Consider the following 15,696-nt stretch of genomic DNA (forward strand, 5'->3'; position numbering starts at 1 on the left):
TGCTCCTACTGTCTCTCTGTCCAGCCACCCGTTCCCACCATCTGTCTCTCCATCCCTCCAGTCTGCATTCATGTTGCTCCTTTGGTGTCCCTGGCTCTGCTTTCCAAGACCACTGAGCATTTGACATGAGTCACTCCACCCCATCGTGACAGATGGGTCCAGGAAGCCCAGGGCTGTGAGATGTCCAGAAGGCTCTGGACCCTCAGTAGAGTCCTGAACTGAGAGCAGGAGGAGCTAGCCAGGCCAAAAGCGTGGCGAGGTGAGGCCTTCCAGAATACCGGGGTAGAAGTGTGGTGGTGTTAGAGCAGAGAGAGGTCAGGGCACAGTGAGGAGCTCAGAGTGACTGCGGGAGCATGGAATGGGGGGTGCTGAGAGCAAAGGTGGAGAGAGGAGTCTGGGCAGGGGCCGGGGCCTTGATAAGGAGGACTAAAACTGTATCCTGTGGGCAAGGGGGTGACCATGGTTAGGATTTGGGGTTTAGAAAGATTCCAATCCCGACCAGAGACAGGGACACACAGAGAAAATGTGAGCACTGCAGCCAAGGCCCCCCGAGAACTTCCCCAGGGCTCGGAGCCCCCTCACCCCTCACCAAGTCATGGCAGCCACCGTTGCCCGCCCGGCAGGGGTCGATGGGGCTGCACATGTAGCCGTCCCCTGCGAATCCCAGCTTGCAGGTGCACCGGCTCTGGGGAGGTTGGGGAGCAGAGGGCCCATCTCACCAGGAGCACCCAACCCTTTCCTCCTCCACCCCTCAGCTCTCAATGGACAGTTTCCCCTGGGGAGGTCTGCTCAGACCCCAGGGGAGCTTCTCCCAGGCCCACCCTTGCAGACCCATGTTCCAGATGGGGAGACTGAGGCCCTGAGGGGTGACTGGCTCTCAGCTTGAGTCCAAGGAAGTGATGGCATTGGCAAAGAAGTGTCCATGAAGACTCAGTGGCCCTCTGCTCTTGGGCCTGGGCCCTGCCAGGGCCATTGAGGTTAGCAGTATGTGGGCAGTTATTTGCCAAGTCAGCCCCAGCGATGGTGGCTCACATCCCACCTCCAACCCTACCATGCGGCTCAGCTGCTCTGCTCCTTCCCACTGACTGCCAGTGTCCACACTGCAGGTGAGTAACTGAGACTGTCCAGATTTCAGCTGCCCTTGTTTGCAAGCTGGGGGCAGGCATCTCAACCTGCTTCTTCCAGTCCTCAGTTCTGAACTTTAAAGCTCCCGCTAAGAGTTCGGAGCTCCAGCTTGCATGCCCATTTGAGTTCTCACTGCTAAGACCCCACAGGCGGGTGGTTCAGACTATTGTGGAGTGAGAGAATAAGGTCCTGAGCCAGCCAGGCCTGGCCTCCCAATTGGCATTTTAGAGATTCTTAAGTGTCAGCCAGCCCTCAGGTTCGCCAGGCCTGAAATGCTTTACATGGAAGGCTCAGGTCCTGAGATCCTGTGAGTAGATTCTGAGATTGTGCAGTTCCAGAGCTGGATTTCCAAGAGTCTAAAGATTTGGGGACATCACTCTCCTTGGGCAGAGGTCTCTTCCTGCTTTGCTCAGCATTGAATTCCTAAGTCTAGAACAGGGACTAGCGTGTAACAAGTGCCTGGTAACACATGGGAAAGCAACAAATGAATGAATGAACTCATTGTCAGAAAATGATGGTCCCAGTGGTCAGTTAAAGCAGAGAACTCATTGCTTTGATTACGAGAGTCCTCATCTCTGAGAGACAGGAGGCACAGTCTTCTGATTGGGAAAAAATGCTGCTTAGACTGGCAGTGGAATGCACCTTCTTTAAAACTATCATGGCCCTCACATCTCTTCCAGCACATGGCCACTGCTTCCAGATTGTACGACTCAACATTTCAGAACTGGATTCTCATTTGTGCCTGAGTTTAAGACCCTGAGCTTGAGTTCCTGGAGTCAGATGGGGTAGGAGGAGAGTCCCCCAGAACAGAGACCCTCCACCCTGCTGTCTCTAGGCCTGCTGCGCCTCACCTGCCCAGGTCCCACATAGCTGCAGAGGGCATCAGCATGGCAGCCACCTCGCGCGTCCAGCTCACACTCGTCAATGGCCACACAAACACGACCATCTCCGCTCCAGCCTTTGTGGCATGTGCAGTGGTGGGTACCCATGGTCCCGGGGACACACTCAGCCTGTGAGAGCCATGGATAAATGACTCAAGGCTGCAGGGGGGCGGGCAGAGGGCAACAGAGTCCCACCTTCCACCCGTGGGCCAGGACATCAGGGAAGGGGCCAGACTGACGTTCTCTGAGCAGCCGCCACGGTCTGGGTGGGAGCAGGGGTTGCTGGGTGTGCAGGAGAAGCCATCGCCCTCAAAGCCATCGAGACAGAGACACCTGGGGGTGGGTGAACCAGGGGCTCCAATGAACCTCTGGAAGAGGCTCAAGGCTGAGCAAACCTACAGTTCGGTTGTGGACTGGGCAGAGGGGCAGCACGAGTCCTCACCTGGCGACACGCCCCTGGGTGACGCAGCGGGCGTGCAGGTGGCAGTGCTGGGCCTGTTCTGTGGGCCCACAGCTCCCTGTGGACTCGTTGCAGAAGCGGCCACTGAAGCCTGGGGCACACGTGCCACTCTGGCACACACCCCCACTGCCTGGACGGTTGTCACATAGACCGTGGACACAGCCGCAGTCTGCAGGGAGGAGATGGGAGCCCAGAAACTGAGGCAGGGGCGGGCTGGCTGGGAGCCTGGATGCAGGAGGGGGAGTGCTAGGAATGGGGCAGCCAGCATAGTTTTGACTTCAGGGTCAAAAAATCAGAGGTCAGCCCAGACTTGATGGGGGGGCAGAGGAAATGGAGGGGGGCACTTCTTGCTTTGAGTCACCCCCTTCTAGCTACCCTGCCCCCAACACCACCATCAGGAAGTTCTTCTGTGTGTCCAACCTAAGTCTGGCACACTTCAGATTAAATGACATTTCTCTTCCTGGCATGGGTGAAACAGGGATCTATTTCTGTTCCCAAATCCTCCTCCACTCCCTCTGGCCTTCACCCTTCCTCCTGGGGCTCTGTTCCCCTTCTTTGGAGTCCTAAGTCCTCTTCCCAAGCAGACCCTTTTTCTCCATGCAGGCAGCCTGGGCTAAGACCACCCACCTTCCTGGCACTGGTCTCCGTGCTTGTTTGGGTTGGAGCAGATGTGGCAGGCGATGCCCTTATAGTCTGGGAAGCAGAGGCAGGCCCCATTGCCCCGGACCCCATCGCTGCACTGGGGTGGGCAGGAGGCAGGATCAGTCACACAGAGGGGCCTCTCCACACCCTCTCCCCCAACACCCCTCCCCTCCATGGGCTGACTCTGAGCTCCTGCTCTCCCCAGAAGCCCTCCCCCTGGAAGACACCTTCCAAATCACTGATACTGCCAAAGAACCAGCCCCTAAAAGGCACCTGGCCCTGGAGGTTCCATGGGTGACTTCTGCTCAACCTAGAACCACATAACTGCTGTGCTCTTCCACAGCCAGGCGCTAAAGAAACCCCGATGTTACAAAGCGCTAAAATAGAACACAGGAAAAAACTACAGACAAATAGCCTTTATGAAAGTAGATACAAAAATCTATCTAACTATTTCTAATTAAAGTAGTAAAAATAATTGGGTCCAGCTTCCACTGCCTAGACGTGAGGAACCCAAGGCCAGAGACAGGCAGGCTTGGCTCAGACACACAGCCAGTTACTGGCCAACTCGGGAGGGAGCCCCTGTCTCCCCGACACCACACCCCAGGGCAAGAGGAGACTCACATTGCCTTTGCCATAGCAGGGGTTGGAGAAGCCCCCAGGACACTGCGCACAGTCAGGCCCAAAAAACCCTTTGCAGCAGCCAGGTTTCTGTAAAAGAATGTGTCTGAGGGTCCAGGAGGGTCATGCCATCCCCGCTGCCCAGGCTGCTTCTGCTCCTTGGTCCCATCTCTAGAGCAAGGCGGTGGGTGAGGCCCCTCTGTGACACCTTTTCCACCACTAGAATGCACCACAGCTCTCTGAAGAGGGCAGCTCACTCAGCCCCAGCCTGGGGGCCCCAGAGGAGAAGCAAGTGCCCTAGGTCACGAGGGAGTGAGCACCCATGCTCAGGCTCACCAGGATGGTCTGGTTGCAGTAGCGGGCACAGCCCTTCTTCAGGACGTTGAGCCCACTAGGGTCATAGGTGTAGACACACTCCTCAGGGAAGATGTCCTGGGTGGGCCGTGCAAGGCTGGTCAGCAGGCGTGGGTCCTGGGCTGGCCTTCTTTGCCAGGCTGCCCTGGTCAATTGACCTTAGCTCCCTGGGTCCAGCACTCCCATCCTCCGTGGGTCGAGGAGTGCTGAGGTTCCGGGTCCAGCCTAGCCTCCCAGCCCCTCCTCCCCACCCTGACCCAGGGCAGAAAGCTTGCTAGGCAGTCAGAAGTCAGCCCTGAGGGCTGGGCCCAGGGATGCCTACCAGCATCACGCTGTTGGGGGGGCACGTGCTGGTGTTCAGGGCTTGGCAGTCCACACAGGAGCCCTAGGCAGGGCAAGGGGAGGTGGGTTAGTCATGGTTTATTCATTCAACAAACCCTAAGAAAGTGGCATTGAGCTGAGACCTGAGGTCAGAGAAAGAGTCATCCACAGGAGGGCCAGGGGATGGTGATTGGGCAGAGGACAGAGCCAGGGCAAAGGCCCTGTGGTAGGGCAGGGCTCAGAGTGACAGGATGAGGGAATCACAGACCCCAGCAGGGAAGCTGGGGACAGAGGGCCAAAGACACAAGAGTGATCTCAAAGGGACAATCAGGACGACTGCTGAGGGCTGGGGGGTGGGGACATCCAGGTGGATCCGTGGGTCTGCACCTGGGCCCCAGAGTCCCCATCAGCCCACCCACACATGTAGGCCTTCCCTTGGGAGAAGAGCCCTACGAAAGCGACGTGGGGGTCTCACGGAAGGCTCACTGCACAGCGTGTGCTCACCGCCACGATCTTGTGCTGCTCTTCGTTACAGTGCTTGGGCAGGATGGGCAGGATGGTCGGGGGCAGCAGGATGCCCTCCAGCATGTGGATCACGCCGTTGGCAGCCAGTACATCGACTCTCCGTAGAGGGACCCCCTCAGGTCCCAGCAGGATGCGCCCCTGTGGCAGAGCCCCGTGTGCAACCCATCCAGCCCAGCAGGCCCCAGCCCAGCCCCAGTGCCGCCGCCTCCTCTGCAGCTCAGTGCAAGGCCCAGCCTGCCGGGCCCTCTTGGCTCCCCTCTCCTCAGCAATGCCTCCTGCTCCGGCAAAACTGCTCCAGCCCCCGTACCCTGACCCACATTGTTTCCACCACATGGAGCACCCCCTGCCCACGTGCTCACCCTCCTCCTCTTTGGAGCCCTCCCAGCCTTTTGGATCCCAGGAGAAGGTTTGATCTGTGCCTGCCTCCCATATGACCCTCACCAGGGCCTGCCCACCACGGGGGGCGGAGCATGAAGGCAGGTCTGAAAGAGGCCAAACAATTGGCCAGTCGTCACCAGCCCCTCTATCTGTCCATTCAATCCAGATGTTCATGGAACTCACCTCCTCAGAGATATTCACAGCCAGCACCTGGTTTGCCATGGTGAGGACCCGACCCTTGGAGATGAGCTTCTCAATGGTCAGCTGGGGTGGAGAAGAAGGTGGTCTTAGGCTGGACACCGGCTAGACCTTGGGGCTATGCCCAGTCCTGCCCAGGTGACTCACAGCTACTGCCTTGGTCCCTGGGCTCTCCTCTGTGCTATCATAGCCCAGATGGGAGGGGAGAGGAGAAGGGCCCCTGGGAAGACTGGAAACCGAAGATAAACCCCTGCTAGCCCACCAGTGGGTGCAAGCTGGCTGCCCTCCTGGAGGAGGAGCTCTCACCTGGCCATGGCTGTAGATGTGGTACCTCACCAGCTCCTGCAGTTTGGAGAGGCCCTGGCAGGGGAGAGAGGACTTGGCTGCTGGAGGCCTGGCAGGGTGGGGGAGGGTAGAGGCCCTGGTGCCCCGCTGTCCCCAACCCCTTCTCCACGCTGAGCTTACTGCCGTGAAGAGGTAGATCAGGCGGCCGTCACGCAATCTGTCCACAGCCTCGTTGCTTGGGGCAAAGACTGTGAAGGGCCCGGGCCCGTCCAGGATGGAGGGTAGCCCACAGTTCTGTGGCGGTGGGAGGCAGACTCAGGGAGGCTCTGTGGCCAACCTCCACCTCTGAGCCCTGCCTGGGCCCTGCCACGCCCGGCCCACAGGGAGCTCCCACTGGGAGTAAGGGGGAGATATCATCAATGGGTCCATGCTACCACAGAACCTCAGGATGGTGATGGGCAGGTTCTAGGATGGGAGCATGGGCCTTTGCCCATGCTACTCCAGAACCTCAGATCACCGTGGGGCAGATTCTGGGTGTTGAGGGATCCTGGCCCAAAAGATCAGATGGACTAGGACTTTTTCCCCAAACTCACCTCCAGGATGGTTTCAAACCGGCTGAAGGCCTCAGTGGAGGCAAGGATCTGGCTGATGGTTCTCTGTAGGAAGGGATGAGCATGAGGGCCCCAGAGAAGAGGGTGAGGCTGCTCATCCCCAGAGGAGAAGGCACTGGCTTACCTTGGGGTCCTCAGGGAGCTCTGTTGGGGGCTGCCATCGCAGGGCAGTGACCACGTGGAAGATGCCATTGACTGCTGGGTAGTTGGCCTTGTGGATGGTGAATGTCTGCTGGGGCTGATCTTTGTACTTGTAGGTGTACTTCCTCTAAGATATGAGACCTCTGACTCAGACTCCATATGCCATCCCTCTGTCCTGAGGCTCCATCCCACCTCCATACCTTTGCCTGGGCTGTGCCCCAAACCGGGACCCCTCTGGTCTCCAGGCTGAGGTTCTCCCCTTACCATGAATCTGTTGAAGGTGACAGTGATCTCCTGCCCGGCCAGAGTCCACCACTTGTGTGTGTGCTGGGTCCCTAACTCCTCCAGTATGTGCTGCCCTGCAATGATGTGCTGTTTGCAGAGCTGCTGGGCAATGGATGCCTGTGAGCACAAGGGGATCGGGGTGCTCAGTGGATCCAGGGTCGGTGGTCCTCTTCAAGCCACCCCTGCCCAAGGAACGGAGGGGACAAGATGCCTCCTAGGCCTCAGTTCCCCAGAGTGTGGACTGGGGACTCTCTAGGGGCCCTGAAGCTTAGGGCAGGGTCCAGGGAGGAGGCAAGGGCCAGAAGCCAGCTTCTCAATGGGGAGGGGCTCACGTTCATGGTCCTGGGGAAGATGGAGGAGATGGATGGCACCAGCACGGTGAATGGGCCCGACGTGGTGAGGACCTCCCGGCAGCCCTGGTCTGGGGACCAGGAGAGGGCACATCAGAGTGGGTCTTGGGAGACCCTCAGGCATCAGTGCTAGGTTTTGGAGAGTCGGAGTAGGGGCATTGGGTCTAGGTCTAGGGTAGATGGGGGGCCTCAGGATCTGGAGGTGGCCAGTTCCCACCTCCATCATGTGCCCCACCACAGCCCACTCTCTGCTTCCACAGCTCTTAGGCAGAGAAACAAGACAGCTCTGCAGAGTCTGACCTTCCCTCCCTGCCAGCAGAGCTGGGTGCAAGGGGCAGGTCACAGGCAGGTGGTGGGGGTCACACACCCAGCATAGCGAGGGCAATTCTCAGGCGCAGGAATGCCGTGCTCGTCTGGCTGGCCTTCTGTACCTCATGGAGCAGGTGTCCGTAGCAGGCACGCCCATCCCCCACCTCACCCTCTTTGCATACACAGCTAGGGGACATGGGTGGAAGTGGTCAGGGCAGGGGGTGTGGCCAGTCCACACCTCCTGGCCCTCAGCCACCCATCCTCATAGGACCCTTGAGCTGAGTGTGCACAGGTGTGCATACTTGCTCCTGCCCAGCCCACCCTCTCTGCTTTGCCCCTGGTGCCCACCCCGAGACCCCTGTGCCCACCTGGTCTTCCCATCGGGGGTCACCTGGCAGGTGGCTGACCGGTCACAGGAGTTGGGGAGGCAGTAGGCGAAGCAGCCCGTGGAGGCATTGTGGTTGATGCTGACCAGGCCTGGCTTACATGAGCAGGAGGCCTGGGCCACCAGGCAGGAACAGGACAGTGACACCGTGACCATGAGAACTGCTGGCGTCTGCAAACCCTCAGATCTCTGCTGGGCCCCCACAGCCACCCTCTGAGAATAGGGCTGTCATCCTCTTCCCCTTTTACAAATGGGGCATCTGAAGCCCCCAGGAGGCCTGTGATTTGTCCAGAACCCCACAGCCAGTGTGGGCGGGTGGACCGTGGTGCAGGCCCAGCTCAGCACCCTGGCTCACCTTGCCTGGCCTCTGGTACAGACACAAGGTGGAGTTGCTGGGGCAGCCACCATGGTTGGTGGTGCACGGGTCCTGAGGCAGACACACCATTCCATCACCATGGTAGTTCTCAGGACAGCGACACTCTGCCTGCCCCCTGGGGCTCACCGAGCACTGGGCCAATGGAGAGCAAGGCGATGGCCGGCAGGGGTCAGGGGCTGCCAGAGCAGAGAGAGCAAGCCCAAGTGAGGTGGGCACCCAGGAGCCCCGTCTCCCCCATAGCTTCTACCAAGATGGTCCAAAGATGGGGTGAACAGATTGATCTAGACCTTGGGGATAGGCCCCTTCCCCCACCTCAGGGACAGTTCTCCCTCCTTGTAAACAGCCAGATCGCACTTGCGGATTAACAGGATGTCCTCCCAGAGCCTGCTCGTCCTGAGTTGGGGCCCCCAGCCTCTAGGTCACTGATTTACCTCGGCATTCACTGCCCTGCTGGGTGTGGCCAGGCAGGCAGCTGCAGGTGGGGGCCTCTGCAGAGCACTGGGCGTTCTGGGGACAGTGCAGGGCCTGGCAGACGGGAAGCTCTGAGTAGAAAAAGGAGAACATTGCAGTGCCTTGAAGCCCCAGGTTGCAGAGGAACACAGGAGCAAAGTTGCTCTGCCCAATTTGCTGTGTGACTCTGGCCAGGGCCTCGCCCCCTCTGGGCCTCTGGGCCTCTGGCAATGGAAGTCTCAGATGACACCCCTCCGCCTGACGAGCCGTGTGCCTCCTCTACTTAGAAAGAAATTAGGCTGTGGACAGAGGTCCTGCTGAGGCTCAGGCCCCATCCCTCACCCCATCGGCCTCTCCTGCTCTTATCACTGAGCACTCACTGCCCCAGCAGCACTGCTCACCTTGGTCACAGCGGGGTCCAGTGTATCCAGCAAAGCACAGGCAGCTGCCATCCCCTAGAGGCCCATGGCGGCACATGCCATGCACACAGCTGCATACTGGGAAGGACACACAGGGACAGATGGGACCCAAGCCTCAGCCAGGGACACACAGGGACATCGAGTCCCTGACCTCTGCATTTCTAGAACTCAGTTCTAGCAGGTAAAATCTCAAGAGTACAGAATTCAGGTGTGGTGGAGCTGAGGGGAGGCACCTGGCCCAGCCTGGGGTTTAGGGAGGGCTTCCTGGAGGAGGCCTCCAAGAGCAGTGTGTGCAAAGGCTAGAGGTATTATGAAGCAGAGTTCGTGTCCCTAGAGGAGAAATGTGAGGCTGAGGGGCTGGGAGGGAGGTTGGTGGGGCTGGTTATAGGGACCAGGTCCCCACAGGCCCCCAGGTGGACACTGGCCCTGCCCCCGTGCCCTGCCAGTGCTTACCTGACTGGCAGTCAGGCCCAAACCGGTTGGGGTCTTGGCAATCCTGGCAGGCTGAGCCACTGAAGTTTTCCTGGCAGAGGGATTCGCCAAGTCAGTGTGGCCTCTCCTCTGCCACCCACCCCAGCCCTGACCGGCCCTTACCTGGCACACACAGGTCCCGTTCCTGTCTATGCCATCCAGGCAGGTCCCATGGCCGTTGCATGGAGTCTTAGCCCCCCCAGGGCACTCTGTGGACCCCAGAACTCAGCTCTGCACCAAGAACTCTCGATTCACCCTGACCCCAGCAGCTCTGGCAGCCCCAGACTCAGCCCCTCCTCTGGGGCAGCCAGAGCCAGACGGCCAAGCTGTGTGGGCTCGGGGTGTTCATCAAATGAACAAGTTGATGGGGTATGCAGGCAGAGGCTGCAGACGGGAGGCCAGGAATAGGGCTGGGGTGTGAGGAACAAGGCTGGGACCCCCTCCCTCCCCCGTACCGTAGCACTGGGACCCCCAGTAGCCAGGGCAGCAGGCCTTCTGCACCACATCCTTCCAGCACTCCAGGCTGCAGCCGCTCATGGACACCAATGAGTCCCCCAGCTGCACCTCGTAGCTGGGGACAAAGGGTGGACAGGGTGATGGGAGGGGCCCCCCCTCTGCAGCCCTACCCCAGCCTCCCCACGCTGGGTTTACTCCACCTCCTTTCTCTCTGCCTGGCCCAGAGATGAGCACTGGGTCTGCGCACAGTAGAGCTCAATAACCACCGCCCGCCCCTGCCCCCTCACTCCTTCCTCCCTGCCTACGCTGCCCACTGGAGGGGCCAACAGACACACAGGTAAGTGAGTCCCCGCCCTCGCTCCCCAGGCCTGCCAGGCTCCCACCCTACAGGACATTCCTGGAAGCGGCAGGGATGGGGAATGGGGTCCACACCGGCAGTCCTGTGATATCTTCCCTGGGAACTCCCGAAGCCAGCCTGGAGGACACGTCTGCTTCTTGATGATGGGGCACAAGGTGCAGGGCATGTGAGTGACAAACTTGGTCTTCACGTCGCATCGTCTGGACAGAACCTGGGCCACAGGTAGGGTTTGGAGTGAGGGGCCTAGACCCTGGACCCTGGACCCTGGACCCTGAACCCAGTCCGGACTCTGTCCCGATTGTGGCAAGACCTAGCACCCCTCCCCAGGCCTTGGTTTCCCACCTGTTCGGTGGGGATGCAATGAGGACAAGGAAGTTCCTGAGAGACTGGGGGAAACCTGCCTGTTGCAGGTCGTCACTGCCACAGCATGTTCCTATGTCCATAGCCACATACCTCTGCCCAGGGCCCCAAAAGCATGCCCAGAAGCCTGAGAGTCTATACCTTCTGACACCAAGAGCAACCAGCCATTTTGTTCCCAGCCCAGCCCATTTATATGGGAAAACTGAACCCCGGCTGACAGCCCTCATGCAAAGCCACCCAGTGACTGGGTGCAAATCAGGGACTAGAACTTGGACTCTCAACCTAGTGCTCATTCTCACTTTTCATTTAAAAATAAACTCTAAATGACATGGCTGACACTGTCTGGGAGGAGAGCATGGTGACCATCCCCAATTCCCGGGCAGAGGCAGGACACAAATTTTCAGCCATGCACCATGGGGCCAGCCCTCCAGTCATCGCTCTGCTCTGAGTATACGCCCGCTGTGCTCTTGAATGACACTTTTAGCAAGCCCAAAGGTCCTCTCTGCTGCCCTGGGGTCAGAGACCTAGGAGCCAGCCCCAGACCCTAGATGCTGACCTGTGGGAACAGGCCTGGGCAAGGGGTCTGCACACATTTGGGCCAAGCAGTCCCATTCCCTGAGCCCCGACCCCAAGCCTGGCCCCTGGCCTCACGCACTGGCCGGGGCCCAGGGATCCCCTGCCTATCACCGGACGGGCAATGCAGGCAGCGAGGGAGCTGAGAGGACCCAGGCTTAGGTCCAGGTGGCTTTCCAGGTGAGGTGACAATTGAGCTGGGACCTGAAGGATGCATGAGAGTTGGCCAGGGCCAGTGCTCCTAGCAGAGGGGACAGGAGAGGCAAAAGCCAGGAAGTGGGAAGGAACAAACAACCACATGTGACAGGCAGAGAGCAACCGAGGAGAGGCTGGAGAGGGGCTGGGAGCCAGGCCAGAGAGGGGAGTGGGAGTCAGGGGCAGCCCTGTGACTGAGTTTCTGTTTTAAATGGGCCCTTGGGCTGCGTGGAGAAGAGAGGTCGGGGCAGGGGAAGAGGCCATCACCTGAGTGTGCCAAGGAAGCACCAGGCCTGCGGTCCCATTCACTGGCCCACTGTGCTTCTGGCGAGTCCACCACCACTGGGGCTACCTCTATGGCAACAACATCCCGGTAACCTACAGCACTGTGCCCTGGAGGGGCGGTAGCTAAACTTGAGGTTGTAAGCGCAAGAAAGGGCCCTAGGAAGGTGTGTTTTGATGGAGGAGAAGTTTCTGGGACCAGGGGCATGGCCTGGAGAAGCTAAGATGTTCTCATCTAAAAAATGCTGAACACACTGTGGTCCAAAGGGAGCGCGCCTCTTCCTGAACCACATTACAGATGTGTGGCTTCTCAGAGCACGAGAAAAGGAGAAACTGGGCCTGATGCTTTCTTCTGGTGACACCAGCAGCCTCTCTGCCACTGTGATTTGGCCTTCTCTGCCCATGCCTCTGCGGTCTGCAAAGAGGGAAGTTGCTGCGAGTGGCCTCAGGCCGAGCTGTGCGGCAGGGGGCTTGTGGTCTCATTCCCCACTCTGAGGCTCGGTCTTTGCTGAGCCAGGGAGCAACTAGGAAGTTGGGTAACTCCAGGGCTGGGCAACTGCTGGCTCAGGGCAAAGGCTTGGCAGGCGGCTGGATCCCCTGTGGCACAGCTGCCAGCCCAGCCACCACTGGCCCAGGGACCAGCTCTCAGATGAATGTTGGTCAGCCCTAAATACGGGCTCAGGGGGAATGAGAGAGCACTGGCCTCAAGCTTGGGCCGAGCAGGGTTCGATGAAGTGGCGGGTAAGTTACGGGCATGGGAGGAAGCCGGAGCCTTGGGTCCTTTGGTGGATGATCATGCACAGGATGTTGAGCGTGTAAATGTGTGTGAAATGGTGATGGATGGATAAGCCAGCTGTCAACTCACACTTCTCTCCGGGGACCACACTAGAGGTAGGCACTCAGGTCCCCTCCACCTGGCGGCCTGGAAGGAGCATCAGCAGCCCCAGCCCTCAGTCTTGCTGTTGGTCCCGCTGGGCGGGGTGAGGCCGGATCATGGCCAAGTGCTGAATCAGATTCCTTTCTTCCTGGGGGCACCTCGGGACTCGCCGGAGCCACGCGGGTGCTGCCCCCCTCCCTGTCCCAATCCAGAACTGATTTTGCAACGTCTGCTTCCCACAGAGGCGCTCTGGGGAAGTTGGGGAGACGCAAAGTGTCAAGCTTGTTGTGAGAAGGTGGAAAAAATTCCCACAAGCTGGGGCCCGGGACCCAGAACCCAAACTCCCCCAGAGAAGAAGGGCCCCTCAAACTGCTTTCCCCTGCCCCAGATCAATGCTCCTCTGCTTTCAAACTCCAGCTGGAGACCACAGGCTCCACCAGCACCAGCACACGCCGTATGCAGAGGCAGTGCTGGGTAAAAGGCTGTTGAATGGACAGGTGCTAAGACCCCCTCCTCCAGGAAGCTTTCCCTACTCTTCTGCCTGCGCCTACCTGTGTCTGAGTCCTGTTCCTGCCCCTCACTGGCTGTGTGAGCCAGAGGTCATCCCTTCCCCTCAGAGCCTCAGTTTCCTACTATTTACGGAGGGTCTCATGCTACCTGGGGACCCGGGAGGGCTGAGTGATTGAGCATGTGTGAGAAGTGGCCAGCACTGACGTGTCCCTATCCACAAGAGCCCTTGGGACCCTCTTCCTTGGCCCAGGCTTTCTGAGACCAGCCCAGAATGTAGGCTTAGAGGTGGTCAGAGCCACAGGTCTCTGATGGGAAAAATTCCCGGCCTCAGGCCCTTTGTTGACACCTGTTCCCAGAACATAAGGAGGTGGCAAGGTCTTTGAAATTCCCTTCATTGTACAGATGGGGAAACTGAGGCAGAGAGGGAGAGGAACCTACCTGCAGGGCTCAGCTTGGGACCCTTGGCTTTTCCACCATCACTGTCACCTTTTAGCCTCAGATCTGCCTGTCCCCAGCCCTGACCTGGCCCTGAAGCTGGTGAGGCCCCTCTCCCTGCCCCATCTCTGAGGGACCATATGGATACAAGAGAAAGAGCCTGGTGGTGGCAGGGGCCTAGCTCCCTGTGCTGGTTCTGCCTGGCAGCAGGATCCTGGGCGAGCCCTTTCTCTCTCTGGAGTGCAGTTTGCCTGTAGTGAGATGAGGCAACAGCAGTTGCCTCAAGAATCAAATGAACTTAGCCTCACAGGGGAGGGTCCCTCACCGGAGGCAGGCCCCAGCCAGGGGACTCTATCTCCATACTCAGGGTGGGAGGCTCTTCTAGAAACTCCAACAGGGACAATGTCCCTCCTATGGGACCTGGGTGGAACTACAGACAGACAGACTGGAGGTGGCTAGCACACATGGACCTGAGAGTCACACACCAGGACCCTGTCTGCTCCTCCCAAAAGGCTGGATAGGGAATCAGAGTGTCTGGAGCACAGCTCCAGAGTTGTCCTGACCCGTCTCCATCATCCTGGGGCCTTGGCTTTCTCAGGCGGAGAACAGGAACGCTGCCCTAGATCAGTGCCCCAGGGGCTGTGAGGACTTGAGGGGAGAAGGCCCGGTGTGCCCAGGGCTGCGCTCTTAGGCTTGAGGGTGTTATTGCTGGCTGCTGTTGACCCAGAGGAGCTGGAGGTAAGTAGACGTCATTTTGCTTCTGAGTACTTTCAGGGCTGGACACAGGCACACACACGTGCACACACACCCAGCACACACACACATGTTCCATGTGAGTCAGTCTGCCAGCCCCATGAGGGTTGGGGGTGAACACATCTCCAATCCTCATGTCAGGGCCACACAGAGACCCCGCCTCAGTCTGGGCAGGAAGGGCAGGAGGATGGGCCCGGCTCTGTACCCCTCACCCCAAGGCTGGGGAGCCCTGGGATGGCTGCCCACACCACACGGCTGGCCGGCTGGGCGCAGTTAGAGGAGAGCAGGCTGATACACGCCTGCTACCCCAAACTACCAGACACGGACCTCAGCCTGCAGAGGTGGGCGTAACAGCCCGGCCCTCTGGTCCTGCCCCGTGAAGGTCAGACAAGTACCAGCTGCCCCATGTGTCCCCAAGCAGATTCATGCCCAATCTGTGTACGCTCCCTCCCTGCTCCCACCACTGGACGGCTGGGCCTGGATACCATGCCCCTCTGCAAATGGCTCACACTCACCTTCTGCCCCATGACAAAGCCGGAGCCTGCTAGGCAGAAGGCCAGGAGGCTGAGCAGGAGGCCCCGGGGCCCTGCCATGGCCGATGGTGGCTGGCGCGCGTGCTGTCCAGGACAGAGTCGGGGCAGCCGGCGTGGGGAATGAGCTCTAGAAGGCAGGCACAGGGCGAGTAGGCGGGATGGGGCAGGCAGTCGCTTTAAAAGCAGTCCGGAGGCCCCGCCAGCTCACCCCCACAGGAACCCGCCAGGATTTCCTCCTGCGTATCAGCAGCCTGCAGGCGGAAGGGAAGGTGCTGGCCACTGACCCCAGCATGGATGGCCTGGGCTCTGCTCGGGGCTTCCTGACCTGGGACCCTTCTCCTGGCATCACAGCCTCCAAGCCCACCATTAGCTACAAGCCTGGGATCTATCGGAGATAATTCCAATGAAAACTCTCCTCCCGAGGGTCTGCAAGCCCAGCATATTCCATTCAGAGGCTCTGGGGGGCTCTGGCGGTTGCGGGTAGGGCAGCCCCTGAATCAGGTCTGTCTGCCTCACCTCTCCCACTACTGAGGGTATAGGTGGGCCTCCTGCTCCCTGCCAGGCTCTGTGCTAAGTGGACAGCGCATCAGACCACTCCTCCTCTCACCTGCCCATCCGCCTCCACCACTTGACCAGCACTGAGTCCCTGCACCTCCCTTCTCCACCAGTGGGGCCTCCTCAGTGGTCTCCCTGCTGCCAGTGCCCCTCCCTCCTCGATCCGTCCTCCACTCAGCAGCCCAGGCACCGAGGCTTCCCACCACACGCCAAACCCCTCTCCAT

The 15,696-nt window shown here is 59.4% G+C and overlaps 1 protein-coding gene across 1 annotated transcript in view; it reads right to left on the reverse strand.

Annotated features, from left to right (window-relative positions):
* The window catches only part of STAB1 (stabilin 1), a 27,324-nt gene extending 12,274 nt beyond the window's left edge, over window positions 1–15,050 (reverse strand). The window contains exons 1-26 of the mRNA XM_046667821.1: window positions 14,899–15,050; window positions 10,473–10,609; window positions 10,040–10,155; window positions 9,708–9,793; window positions 9,567–9,636; window positions 9,096–9,191; window positions 8,676–8,786; window positions 8,224–8,420; window positions 7,852–7,982; window positions 7,542–7,669; window positions 7,157–7,245; window positions 6,804–6,941; window positions 6,523–6,666; window positions 6,381–6,443; window positions 5,968–6,081; window positions 5,809–5,862; window positions 5,488–5,568; window positions 4,906–5,064; window positions 4,403–4,465; window positions 4,063–4,158; window positions 3,730–3,816; window positions 3,094–3,205; window positions 2,449–2,635; window positions 2,246–2,339; window positions 1,977–2,135; window positions 590–685 (exon numbers count right to left, since the gene is read on the reverse strand). Coding sequence (XP_046523777.1) covers window positions 590–685; window positions 1,977–2,135; window positions 2,246–2,339; window positions 2,449–2,635; window positions 3,094–3,205; window positions 3,730–3,816; window positions 4,063–4,158; window positions 4,403–4,465; window positions 4,906–5,064; window positions 5,488–5,568; window positions 5,809–5,862; window positions 5,968–6,081; window positions 6,381–6,443; window positions 6,523–6,666; window positions 6,804–6,941; window positions 7,157–7,245; window positions 7,542–7,669; window positions 7,852–7,982; window positions 8,224–8,420; window positions 8,676–8,786; window positions 9,096–9,191; window positions 9,567–9,636; window positions 9,708–9,793; window positions 10,040–10,155; window positions 10,473–10,609; window positions 14,899–14,976 — 2,886 coding nt within the window. The 5' untranslated portion in view covers window positions 14,977–15,050. The remainder of the gene's footprint in view (window positions 1–589; window positions 686–1,976; window positions 2,136–2,245; window positions 2,340–2,448; window positions 2,636–3,093; window positions 3,206–3,729; window positions 3,817–4,062; window positions 4,159–4,402; window positions 4,466–4,905; window positions 5,065–5,487; window positions 5,569–5,808; window positions 5,863–5,967; window positions 6,082–6,380; window positions 6,444–6,522; window positions 6,667–6,803; window positions 6,942–7,156; window positions 7,246–7,541; window positions 7,670–7,851; window positions 7,983–8,223; window positions 8,421–8,675; window positions 8,787–9,095; window positions 9,192–9,566; window positions 9,637–9,707; window positions 9,794–10,039; window positions 10,156–10,472; window positions 10,610–14,898) is intronic.
* Window positions 15,051–15,696: the final 646 nt, after the last annotated feature.

The sequence above is a fragment of the Equus quagga genome, chromosome 1, assembly GCF_021613505.1.
Source record: "Equus quagga isolate Etosha38 chromosome 1, UCLA_HA_Equagga_1.0, whole genome shotgun sequence".
Taxonomy (NCBI): domain Eukaryota; kingdom Metazoa; phylum Chordata; class Mammalia; order Perissodactyla; family Equidae; genus Equus; species Equus quagga.